The following is a 12,472-nucleotide window of genomic DNA, read 5'->3' as shown; positions in this document are numbered from 1 at the left end:
TTCTAGACGGTGAAGAAAACACAATAATAAATACATGACAAAGGCAACAAGCACATCACAATGTACATACAGATGACAGACGTCAGGCATGGCTGACCACATACAGCTAACAGCAGTTGTCTTTGTATTGCAGTTTGTTTCAGTGGACCGTGACCGGATACTTACAATAGACTGTAATACCTGTAAGGCAAAAAGAAGGGAAGACTGTGCAAAACAAAACGTATCAGTAGCAGGTGGCTGTGTGCATTTGTACAGTGTAAGAGCAAAAATAAATATCATTGCAATGAAAAAAAAAAACAAATGTCCCAATCCTGCACTGACCCTGCTGCCGCCTCACCACTGCCGGAGCTACCGCCTCACCAACACCGGAGCTCCTGCAACACTCAACCTACTGTCTCCATCCCCACCATTCTGTAGAATGTAAGCTCGCAAGGGCAGGGTCCTCGCCCCTCTGTACCAGTCTGTCATTGGTAGTTTACTGTAAGTGATATCTGTAATTTGTATGTAACCCCTTTTCATGTACAGCACCATGGAATCAATGGTGCTATATAAATAAATAATAATAATCCGAAAATGTGTCAAGTAAAGGAATTTCAATAACAAATGTCAAAAATTCTGCCTGCAAAAATAGAGATCTTAAAAAAAAAAAAAAAAAAAGGGAAACCATTAAAACCTGTAAACTTCCCTGCACACAGGGCCGTGGGAAGGAGGACACTGCTGCCGTCTCGTTACTGATGCTCACTCAGATCTGGATGATGCGTGTTTGACACTGGGTGAACATTTCTTTAAAATCATTTTTCTGTGCAACCACAATGGTTTCAGGATCTGGAGACTTCTGTACTTTCGCCACAGCAAAGTTAATTCCTTGAGCCAGTCCAGCATGAGTTATATTCGCCACCTGGACTACTGAACTACGAATCTTGGCGAATGGAGAGACAGCTCGACTACTGCTGCTATCAGCTGGAGAGGCTGCAGAACCGGAACCAGGACTTGATCTTCCAGAAACAGAGGCAGGAGCTGGATCTACAGACAACATATGTGGAACAGGGTCATTTCCAGACACATCAAGCTGAGATGGCCGGTTAAGTAGATCTGCTTCAGATGCCTTCATGGAGGGTGAGGCATGCCCAGAATTACTGCTCAGGGGGAGATGATCCACCTTCTCTTTCTCGTCACTGTGTGTAAGACTGTCTTTGGTCTGAGCATCTTGAACAAACTGATGACAGTAAACATCAATAGGGGTCCCAAAATCTATGAGGACATTTTCTTCAGGGGAGGCTTCACACTTAGTGACCTGGATCTGGGCAGGAATGTGAACATTAATCTCAGCACTGGTGATTGACTGGGAGCGGCTCCCCAGACGAGGGACTGAGGCAATGATTCCACAACTGGGAAGGACATAATCTACTTGACCAATGTTCTCCAAAGAGCCAATGATTTGCCCTTCTATGTCAGACTTGGGAATGTAGTCATCGGAATGGTAAGAGTCACTGTCCGAAGAAAGGTCCAGGTCCGATTCTATGTGCACTTTACCATCGCTGCCAGGATTTTCCAAGCTGCTATCAGACTTCCACAGACTGACCTGCAGGTTTGGTTTCAGGAAGCCTTTCACTTCTGCCTTGTTTAAGGTTCCTAACTTTCGTAAACTTCCAATGTTTGTCTGTTTGACCTTCTGGTTGAGGGAGGAGAATTTACTCATCAGGAAGTTTTTGCTCTGAGCAAGGCCCACAGTGTTGATCCCCAACTTTGGCCCTCTGGAGCGTATACCCATTATTTCCACATGAGGTTTGCTGCTTTTCCTAAAAAAAATAAAAGTGAATAACCAAAAATGCATTATTTTTGTTCTCTAACTGTGTGACATCAAATCCTAATGCCCAATGTTCTCACCTCTCTAGCTTCTTCTCAAAGATGAAAACATCTGATCCAAGGGCTTGTTTTGTGATCCGCAGCATTTCTGCTATACACAACAGCGTATCTGCAAATCAGACAACAGGGGATGGTACAGAGAAATAATGAGTCAAGCCTTTCTGTTAGGACTTGAAATGTGAAGATTTTGTTGTGGGCAGCAGGGTGGCGTCCCGAGCTCACCCTACTGGAGGTTCACACTAGTACGTAACCCTAACCCTGAGCAGCACACTCCAGAGTTTTGCCCAGAGATTGAAATTTTCCTATTGTCCTCACATGTGTAACTCACAAACCACCAACACAACCACATATTATGGGGGATTCTGAGCTTTATCCTAAATTTTGTATAAACCACAGGCCCCCCTGTGAATACTTTGTCATAGCGGACACATCAATATATCAACAACCACATTCCACTAGGGAACAAATGATGTACTAGTCCAATAAAACTTTATATATAATCTTTATTAGAAACCATTAAAAAAAGATTGACAGGTGTGTGTCAAATACAACTATGAAGAAATGTTAATACCTTAAAGCACAACACCCCCTGTGTATCCCTACCAATATCAAATTACCCTAACATATTGTCTATTATAATTATAAACGGAGTCTGTTCCTCATTTTAGCTGCCCTGCACCAATTATGTCACACGCTCATAACTTATCGCTGGGTCATGTCCCTATTTGAGACACCACCCCACATAGATCAATACTCACTATAGAGTGCCCGGTGTTATGGCTGGCAATCAGGCAACACAGCGTGCAGTAATCAGCGCACATACAGAGATCTGGCAATAACCAAAAACAATAGGACGAGCTCTGAGACGTGGAATCTCTGTAGACTGCAGTACCTGATCTATCCTCACACAACTATAAGCAGCAGTGGATTGCGCCTAACAACTACCTATGCAACTCGGCACTGCCTGAGGAGCTGACTAGCCTGAAGATAGAAATACAAGCCTGACTTACCTCAGAGAAATACCCCAAAGGAATAGGCAGCCCCCCACATATAATGACTGTTAGCAAGATGAAAAGACAAACGTAGGAATGAAATAGATTCAGCAAAGTGAGGCCCGATATTCTAGACAGAGCGAGGATAGCAAAGAGAACTATGCAGTCTACAAAAAACCCTAAAACGAAAACCACGCAAAGGGGCAAAAAGACCCACCGTGCCGAACTAACAGCACGGCGGTGCACCCCTTTGCTTCTCAGAGCTTCCAGCAAAAGACAATAGCAAGCTGGACAGAAAAAAACAGAAAACAAACTAGAAGCACTTATCTAGCAGAGCAGCAGGCCCAAGGAAAGATGCAGTAGCTCAGATCCAACACTGGAACATTGACAAGGAGCAAGGAAGACAGACTCAGGTGGAGCTAAATAGCAAGGCAGCCAACGAGCTCACCAAAACACCTGAGGGAGGAAGCCCAGAGACTGCAATACCACTTGTGACCACAGAAGTGAACTCAGCCACAGAATTCACAACAGTACCCCCCCCTTGAGGAGGGGTCACCGAACCCTCACCAGAACCCCCAGGCCGACCAGGATGAGCCACATGAAAGGCACGAACAAGATCTGGGGCATGGACATCAGAGGCAAAAACCCAGGAATTATCTTCCTGAGCATAACCCTTCCATTTGACCAGATACTGGAGTTTCCGTCTAGAGACACGAGAATCCAAAATCTTCTCCACAATATACTCCAATTCCCCCTCCACCAAAACAGGGGCAGGAGGCTCCACAGATGGAACCATAGGTGCCACGTATCTCCTCAACGACCTATGGAATACATTATGTATGAAAAAGGAGTCTGGGAGGGTCAGACGAAAAGACACCGGATTGAGAATCTCAGAAATCCTATACGGACCAATAAAACGAGGTTTAAATTTAGGAGAGGAAACCTTCATAGGAATATGACGAGAAGATAACCAAACCAAATCCCCAACACGAAGTCGGGGTCCAACACGGCGTCTGCGATTAGCGAAAAGCTGAGCCTTCTCCTGGGACAAGGTCAAATTGTCCACTACCTGAGTCCAGATCTGCTGCAACCTGTCCACCACAGAATCCACACCAGGACAGTCCGAAGACTCAACCTGTCCTGAAGAGAAACGAGGATGGAACCCAGAATTGCAGAAAAATGGAGAGACCAAGGTAGCCGAGCTGGCCCGATTATTAAGGGCGAACTCAGCCAACGGCAAAAATGACACCCAATCATCCTGGTCAGCGGAAACAAAACATCTCAGATATGTTTCCAAGGTCTGATTGGTTCGTTCGGTCTGGCCATTAGTCTGAGGATGGAAGGCCGAGGAGAAAGATAGGTCAATGCCCATCCTACCACAAAAGGCTCGCCAGAACCTCGAGACAAACTGGGAACCTCTGTCAGAAACAATATTCTCAGGAATGCCATGTAAACGAACCACATGCTGGAAGAACAAAGGCACCAAATCAGAGGAGGAAGGCAATTTAACCAAGGGCACCAGATGGACCATTTTAGAAAAGCGATCACAGACCACCCAAATGACCGACATTTTTTGAGAAACGGGAAGGTCAGAAATGAAATCCATCGAAATATGTGTCCAAGGCCTCTTCGGGACCGGCAAGGGCAAAAGCAACCCACTGGCACGTGAACAGCAGGGCTTAGCCCTAGCACAAATTCCACAGGACTGCACAAAAGCACGCACATCCCGTGACAGAGATGGCCACCAGAAGGATCTAGCAACCAACTCCCTGGTACCAAAGATTCCTGGATGACCGGCCAGCACCGAACAATGAAGTTCAGAGATAACTTTACTAGTCCACCTATCAGGGACGAACAGTTTCTCGGCCGGACAACGATCAGGTTTATTAGCCTGAAATTTCTGCAACACTCTCCGCAAATCAGGGGAGATGGCAGACACAATGACTCCTTCCTTGAGGATACTCGCCGGCTCAGATAACCCCGGAGAGTCGGGCACAAAACTCCTAGACAGAGCATCCGCCTTCACATTTTTAGAGCCCGGAAGGTATGAAATCACAAAATCAAAACGAGCAAAAAATAACGACCAACGGGCCTGTCTAGGATTCAAGCGCTTGGCAGACTCAAGATAAGTAAGGTTCTTATGATCAGTCAATACCACCACGCGATGCTTAGCACCCTCAAGCCAATGACGCCACTCCTCGAATGCCCACTTCATGGCCAGCAACTCTCGGTTGCCCACATCATAATTACGCTCAGCAGCAGAAAATTTCCTGGAAAAGAAAGCACATGGTTTGAACACCGAGCAACCAGAACCTCTCTGTGACAAAACCGCCCCTGCACCAATCTCAGAAGCATCAACCTCGACCTGGAACGGAAGAGAAACATCAGGTTGACACAACACAGGGGCACAGCAAAAACGACGCTTCAACTCCTGAAAAGCTTCCACGGCAGCAGAAGACCAATTAACCAAATCAGCACCCTTCTTGGTCAAATCGGTCAATGGTCTGGCAATGCTAGAAAAATTACAGATGAAGCGACGATAAAAATTAGCAAAGCCCAGGAATTTCTGCAAACTTTTTAGAGATGTCGGCTGAGTCCAATCCTGGATGGCCTGAACCTTAACCGGATCCATCTCGATAGTAGAAGGGGAAAAGATGAACCCCAAAAATGAAACTTTCTGCACACCGAAGAGACACTTTGATCCCTTCACGAACAAGGAATTAGCACGCAGTACCTGGAAAACCATTCTGACTTGCTTCACATGAGACTCCCAATCATCTGAGAAGATCAAAATGTCATCCAAGTAAACAATCAAGAATTTATCCAGATACTCACGGAAAATGTCATGCATAAAAGACTGAAAAACAGATGGAGCATTGGCAAGTCCGAACGGCATCACCAGATACTCAAAATGACCCTCGGGCGTATTAAATGCCGTTTTCCATTCATCTCCCTGCCTGATTCTCACCAGATTATACGCACCACGAAGATCAATCTTAGTAAACCAACTAGCCCCCTTAATCCGAGCAAACAAGTCAGAAATCAATGGCAAGGGATACTGAAACTTAACAGTGATCTTATTAAGAAGGCGGTAATCAATACACGGTCTTAGCGAACCATCCTTCTTGGCTACAAAAAAGAACCCTGCTCCCAATGGTGACGACGATGGGCGAATATGTCCCTTCTCCAGGGACTCCTTCACATAACTGCGCATAGCGGTGTGTTCAGGTACGGACAAATTAAATAAACGACCCTTAGGGAATTTACTACCAGGAATCAAATCGATAGCACAATCACAATTCCTATGCGGAGGTAGGGCATCAGACTTGGACTCTTCAAATACATCCTGAAAGTCCGACAAGAACTCTGGGATGTCAGAAGGAATGGATGACGAAATAGACAAAAATGGAACATCACCATGTACTCCCTGACAACCCCAGCTGGTTACCGACATAGAGTTCCAATCCAATACTGGATTATGGGTTTGTAGCCATGGCAACCCCAACACGACCACATCATGCAAATTATGCAGTACCAGAAAGCGAATAACTTCCTGATGTGCAGGAGCCATGCACATGGTCAGCTGGGCCCAGTACTGAGGCTTATTCTTGGCCAAAGGTGTAGCATCAATTCCTCTCAACGGAATAGGACACCGCAAAGGCTCCAAGAAAAATCCACAACGTTTAGCATAATCCAAATCCATCAGATTCAGGGCAGCGCCTGAATCCACAAACGCCATGACAGAATACGATGACAAAGAGCACATTAAGGTAATGGACAAAAGGAATTTGGACTGTACAGTACCAATAACGGCAGAGCTATCGAACCGCCTAGTGCGTTTAGGACAATTAGAAATAGCATGAGTAGAATCACCACAATAGAAACACAGTCTGTTCAGACGTCTGTGTTCTTGCCGTTCTACTTTAGTCATAGTCCTGTCGCACTGCATAGGCTCAGGTTTACTCTCAGGCAGTACCGCCAGATGGTGCACAGATTTACGCTCGCGCAAGCGACGACCGATCTGAATGGCCAAGGACATAGACTCATTCAAACCAGCAGGCATAGGAAATCCCACCATTACATCCTTAAGAGCTTCAGAGAGACCCTTTCTGAACAAAGCCGCTAGTGCAGATTCATTCCACAGAGTGAGTACTGACCATTTCCTAAATTTCTGACAATATACTTCTATATCATCCTGACCCTGGCATAAAGCCAGCAGATTTTTCTCAGCCTGATCCACTGAATTAGGCTCATCGTAAAGCAATCCGAGCGCCAGGAAAAATGCATCAACATTACTCAATGCAGAATCTCCTGGTGCAAGAGAAAACGCCCAGTCCTGTGGGTCGCCGCGCAAAAAAGAAATAATAATCAAAACCTGTTGAATAGGATTACCAGAAGAATGAGGTTTCAAGGCCAAAAATAGCTTACAATTATTTCTGAAGCTCAGGAACTTAGTTCTGTCACCAAAAAACAAATCAGGAATCGGAATTCTTGGTTCTAGCATCGATTTCTGATCAATAGTATCTTGAATCTTTTGTACATTTACAACGAGATTATCCATTGAGGAGCACAGAGCCTGAATATCCATGTCCACAGCTGTGTCCTGAAGCACTCTAATGTCTAGGGGAAAAAAAAGACTGAAGACAGAGCTAAGAAAAAAAAAATGTCAGGATTTCTTTTTTCCCTCTATTGGGAATCATTGGTGGGGCTCCTTGTACTGTTATGGCTGGCAATCAGGCAACACAGCGTGCAGTAATCAGCGCACATACAGAGATCTGGCAATAACCAAAAACAATAGGACGAGCTCTGAGACGTGGAATCTCTGTAGACTGCAGTACCTGATCTATCCTCACACAACTATAAGCAGCAGTGGATTGCGCCTAACAACTACCTATGCAACTCGGCACTGCCTGAGGAGCTGACTAGCCTGAAGATAGAAATACAAGCCTGACTTACCTCAGAGAAATACCCCAAAGGAATAGGCAGCCCCCCACATATAATGACTGTTAGCAAGATGAAAAGACAAACGTAGGAATGAAATAGATTCAGCAAAGTGAGGCCCGATATTCTAGACAGAGCGAGGATAGCAAAGAGAACTATGCAGTCTACAAAAAACCCTAAAACGAAAACCACGCAAAGGGGCAAAAAGACCCACCGTGCCGAACTAACAGCACGGCGGTGCACCCCTTTGCTTCTCAGAGCTTCCAGCAAAAGACAATAGCAAGCTGGACAGAAAAAAACAGAAAACAAACTAGAAGCACTTATCTAGCAGAGCAGCAGGCCCAAGGAAAGATGCAGTAGCTCAGATCCAACACTGGAACATTGACAAGGAGCAAGGAAGACAGACTCAGGTGGAGCTAAATAGCAAGGCAGCCAACGAGCTCACCAAAACACCTGAGGGAGGAAGCCCAGAGACTGCAATACCACTTGTGACCACAGAAGTGAACTCAGCCACAGAATTCACAACAGCCCGGGTGCACACGCTCCTGCTCCCCTACCGCTTGTTGCGCACTCTGCACTTTATAGTTCCATAATGCATGTGTGTCATAAGCACTCCAGCATGACATATATGTTTTATTGATATATTGTGAGCGGTCATTGTAATTTGTCAGCAGCAGAAGCAGGTCTCCTAGACATAGCCAGGCTCATGTCACAACTGCTGGAGCCCACATTCACCCTTTTGAGTCTTCAGTTGATATTGACCACACCATCTAAGCTTTTAGACAAAGGGAACTTCACTCCATTGTCTCCTGCTCGGATACCACAGTAAGGTGCTAATGAGTTGTCAGGAGCAGAACTGAAGGCCTAAGGCCATGTGCACACGTTCAGTATTTTTCGCGTTTTTTTCGCTTACATATGCCTCCTATTATTTACAGTCTATTCCGCATTTCTTGTGCAAATGTTGCTTTTGTTTCCGCGAAAAAAAATCGCATTGCGGAAAAAAAAGCAACATATTCATTAAATTTGCGGAATTGCGGGGATTCCGCACACCTAGGAGTGCATTGATCTGCTTACTCCCAGCATGGGGCTATGCACACCATGCGGGAAGTAGGCAGATTATGTGCGGTTGGTACCCAGGGTGGAGCAGAGGAAACTCTCCTCCACGGACTGGGCACCATATAATTGTTAAAAAAAAAAAAGAATTAAAATAAAAAATAGTCATATACTCACCCTCTGATGGCCCCGGAGTCCTACCGCCTCTCATCGGTGCATGCTGCCGCTTCCGTTCCTATAGATGGTGTGTGTGAAGGACCTGCGATGACGTCTTGTGATTGGTCACGTGACCGCGACGTCATCGAAGGTCCTGCACACACACACCATCTATAGGAACGGACGCCGCTGAGATCGGCTGTCTGCGGGTGAGTATAACCATTTTTTTTATTATTTTTAAACATTCTATCTTTTACTATTGATGCTGCATAGGCAGCATCAATAGTAAAAAGTTGGTCACACTTGTCAAACACTATGTTTGACAAGTGTGACCAACCTGCAAGTCAGTTTTCCAAGCGATGCTACAGATCACTTGGAAAACTTTAGCATTCTGCAAGGTAATTTCGCTTGCAAAATGCTAAAAAAAAAAAACACGGATTTCTTGCAGAAAATTTCCGGTTTTCTTCAGGAAATTGCAAGAAATCCGGACGTGTGCACATACCCTAATAATGGCCCCTGGGTCTGCCATGGACAGCTCAGCCAGGTTTAATTCACTGCAATGTTGAAGTAATGCAGAGTATTATGAAAGCAATCAGAAGATCGGATCTTCAAGTCACCTAGAGCAGACAGAACTTATCTGTTTTTAATTCAAGCTCCCCCAAAAAAGTAGCAATAGGGCCAGCTGCCCTCCGCTGTATCGTTAGGGCCCGCTGCCCTCCGCTGTATCGTTAGGGCCAGCTACGCTCTGCTGTAACATTAGGGCAAGCTACCCTCCGCTGTAACGTTAGGGCAAGCTACCCTCCGCTGTAACGTTAGGACAAGCTACCCTCCGCTGTAACGTTAGGGCCAGCTGCCCTCCGCTGTAACGTTAGGGCCAGCTACCCTCCGCTGTAACGTTAGGGCCAGCTACGCTCTGCTGTAACATTAGGGCAAGCTACCCTCCGCTGTAACGTTAGGGCCAGCTACCCTCCGCTGTAACGTTAGGGCCAGCTGCCCTCCGCTGTAACGTTAGGGCCAGCTACCCTCCGCTGTAACGTTAGGGCCAGCTACGCTCTGCTGTAACGTTAGGGCAAGCTACCCTCCGCTGTAACGTTAGGGCCAGCTACCCTCCGCTGTAACGTTAGGGCCAGCTTCCCTCCGCTGTAACATTAGGGCCAGCTGCCCTCCGCTGGAACGTTAGGGCCAGCTACCCTCCGCTGTAACGTTAGGGCCAGCTTCCCTCCGCTGTAATGTTAGGGCCAGCTACGCTCTGCTGTAACATTAGGGCAAGCTACCCTCCGCTGTAATGTTAGGGCCAGCTATCCTTCACCATTTTGTAAAGGGATAAGTAAGGGTTTGCAAAATCTATACACTCTAGCAGGACTATGAAGTTTAACCAACATTCCCATTTTACCTTTCCCATCCTCATCCAGGCTCCGCGTCACGGCTCGCAGGGTGTGGAAGTAGCCTCCATTTCCCTGGTACTTATAGTGAAGGCGCATACATGAGAACTTGGGCTTCCCAAAAAAGGTGGGTTCCGGACCTGAGGGACAAAAACTTGTAATACCAGACTGCCCATCAAAATTACAACTGGAGCTTTTATACATTATTAATGACTGATGGACATCCTCAGCAACCAGAACCTCTACAACATAGTGCAGAGGTCCCAATGTACAAGGATAGCCACATTGTACTGATTAAAGAACACAACTCACCGATCTCTATCTTCTCCAGATCTTCCAGGTTCAGCCGCTGGTACTGACTCACCTTATCGACCTCATCATCGTAACTGGAAGAGAAGGTAGTGTCACCAGTGAGGCCAACAACTAGCTAACGCAAGAGTCAGACAAATCCCTAACGTAAGAGGCGGACAACCAGCTAACCCAAGAGACGGGCAAACAGCTAATGCAGGAGATCGTACAGATAGATAATATGAGTCTGGTCTAGATGCCAGTTAGAGTCACTTACTAAGCCACATAATATGCGCAGTTGGAGAGCAGCAGCAGGACATCTACATCTTTATGAGTTGCATCAATGAGACTATGAGAGAGTAAGAACCAATGTGTTACTAAAAAGGGCAAGACTAAACAGATTCCCACCTAGTGCCCTAGAATGGTGGGGCTAAACAGAGCCCCACACAGTGCCATAACAAGGGTAGGGCTGAATAAATTCCCACAAGGTTGATGCAACTGTTTAAAGACAACAGAGGTCAGGCTGGGTGATCCAGCGATAGTTTGAAGCAGATCACATGACACCTGGGGTCGCAATCTATGAGCGCCCATCCTCCGTGGAACTTCTCGTCATCTGGCAGCAGCATCTGCATGTAGTTCTGGAGCAACTGATTGATCAGCTCCTGGTGGCTCCTCTGACTCTGCCGCTCTAATGCTTCGTGCTCCTTCTCTTTTGTGAAGATGGAATAAAGATCTTCGGTCACCGGGATGCCCTGCATAAGATCTGCAAGAAGAGAGACCCCAGCTCTGGTTATTGTTCTGTGACATAACCCTCCATGATGCAACCCTGCCACAAATGGGTCCAAAGCTCCACAAAAGAAGCCACAACTGGAGTGGCTTCAGGTCCCTCACCTCACATTGGGCCGATACCAGGCTGAAATTTTATACTTAAAAATTGAGAGGATCCAGAGGATGAAAAAGACTAGATAGAAACTCCTATGCTGCACCTATAGACCATGGGACAGATTGTCCCTCCCTTTCTATAGGGTCAGGTTCTACAGGTTACAAAGTTAACACTTTCTTATCTGGAAATCATACAATGAAATGTGAACTTGCATGATGTAGAGGCCTCACCAATGACCGCCTGCCGGTAGGCATCCTTGAAGCGGTTAATGTAGTAACGGTTTGCAGAGTTCACGCCATCTTTCATCACCCCGGCCAACTTTCTTTCACCAGTTCGTGTGAAGTCCCCCTATGTATTGACAGAGAGGAGAGGAGGCATAAGAAGGGGCAGCAATGATACAGTAATAATTAAAGAGGGGAACCAGGCCCTGCCCTGTGTGGCATCATCCGGCACCAGGGATATATACGGAGAGTGCGCAATATTGAGACTTTCACCCTGTCAGCTCTGCCGCCTCTCCTGGCCCGCCACCACAGGTGACTGTCTAATTGCTGACAAAAAATATTGCCACAAATAATAAATAATAAAAATAATAATTTTATTTCTATAGTGCCAACATATTCCGCAGCACTTTACATTATAGAGGGGACTTGTACAGACAATAGACATTACAGCATAACAGAAATCACAGTTCAAAATAGATACCAAGAGGAGTGAGGACCCCGATCACCAGATACAGGAGCACTGAGGGTCCCGATCACCAGATACAGGAGGAGCGAGGGCCCCGATCACCAGATACAGGAGGAGCGAGGGCCCCGATCACCAGATACAGGAGGAGTGAGGGCCCCGATCACCAGATACAGGAGGAGCGAGGGCCCCGATCACCAGATACAGGAGGAGTGAGGGCCCCGATC

The 12,472-nt window shown here is 46.3% G+C and overlaps 1 protein-coding gene across 8 annotated transcripts in view; it reads right to left on the bottom strand.

The window, feature by feature from the left end:
• Positions 1–312: 312 nt before the first annotated feature.
• INPP5F (inositol polyphosphate-5-phosphatase F) overlaps positions 313–12,472 on the bottom strand; it is a 160,351-nt gene continuing 148,191 nt past the window's right edge. For 5 of the 8 annotated variants that reach the window (XM_069752654.1, XM_069752655.1, XM_069752658.1 and 2 more), the window contains 7 exons: positions 11,792–11,909; positions 11,243–11,441; positions 10,956–11,027; positions 10,703–10,776; positions 10,402–10,530; positions 1,888–1,975; positions 313–1,799 (listed from right to left, as the gene is read on the bottom strand). In XM_069752654.1, the coding sequence (XP_069608755.1) occupies positions 743–1,799; positions 1,888–1,975; positions 10,402–10,530; positions 10,703–10,776; positions 10,956–11,027; positions 11,243–11,441; positions 11,792–11,909 (1,737 nt within the window). In that variant the 3' untranslated portion in view covers positions 313–742. Of the gene's footprint in view, positions 1,800–1,887; positions 1,976–10,401; positions 10,531–10,702; positions 10,777–10,955; positions 11,028–11,242; positions 11,442–11,791; positions 11,910–12,472 lie in introns of those variants that run through there. The other 3 variants (XR_011318442.1, XR_011318443.1, XM_069752659.1) reach the window with 1 other exon arrangement.

This window comes from Ranitomeya imitator, chromosome 2 (assembly GCF_032444005.1).
Source record: "Ranitomeya imitator isolate aRanImi1 chromosome 2, aRanImi1.pri, whole genome shotgun sequence".
Taxonomy (NCBI): Eukaryota; Metazoa; Chordata; class Amphibia; order Anura; family Dendrobatidae; genus Ranitomeya; species Ranitomeya imitator.
Note: the sequence above shows the minus strand (reverse complement) of the source record. Positions and strands in the feature narration are given on the sequence as shown.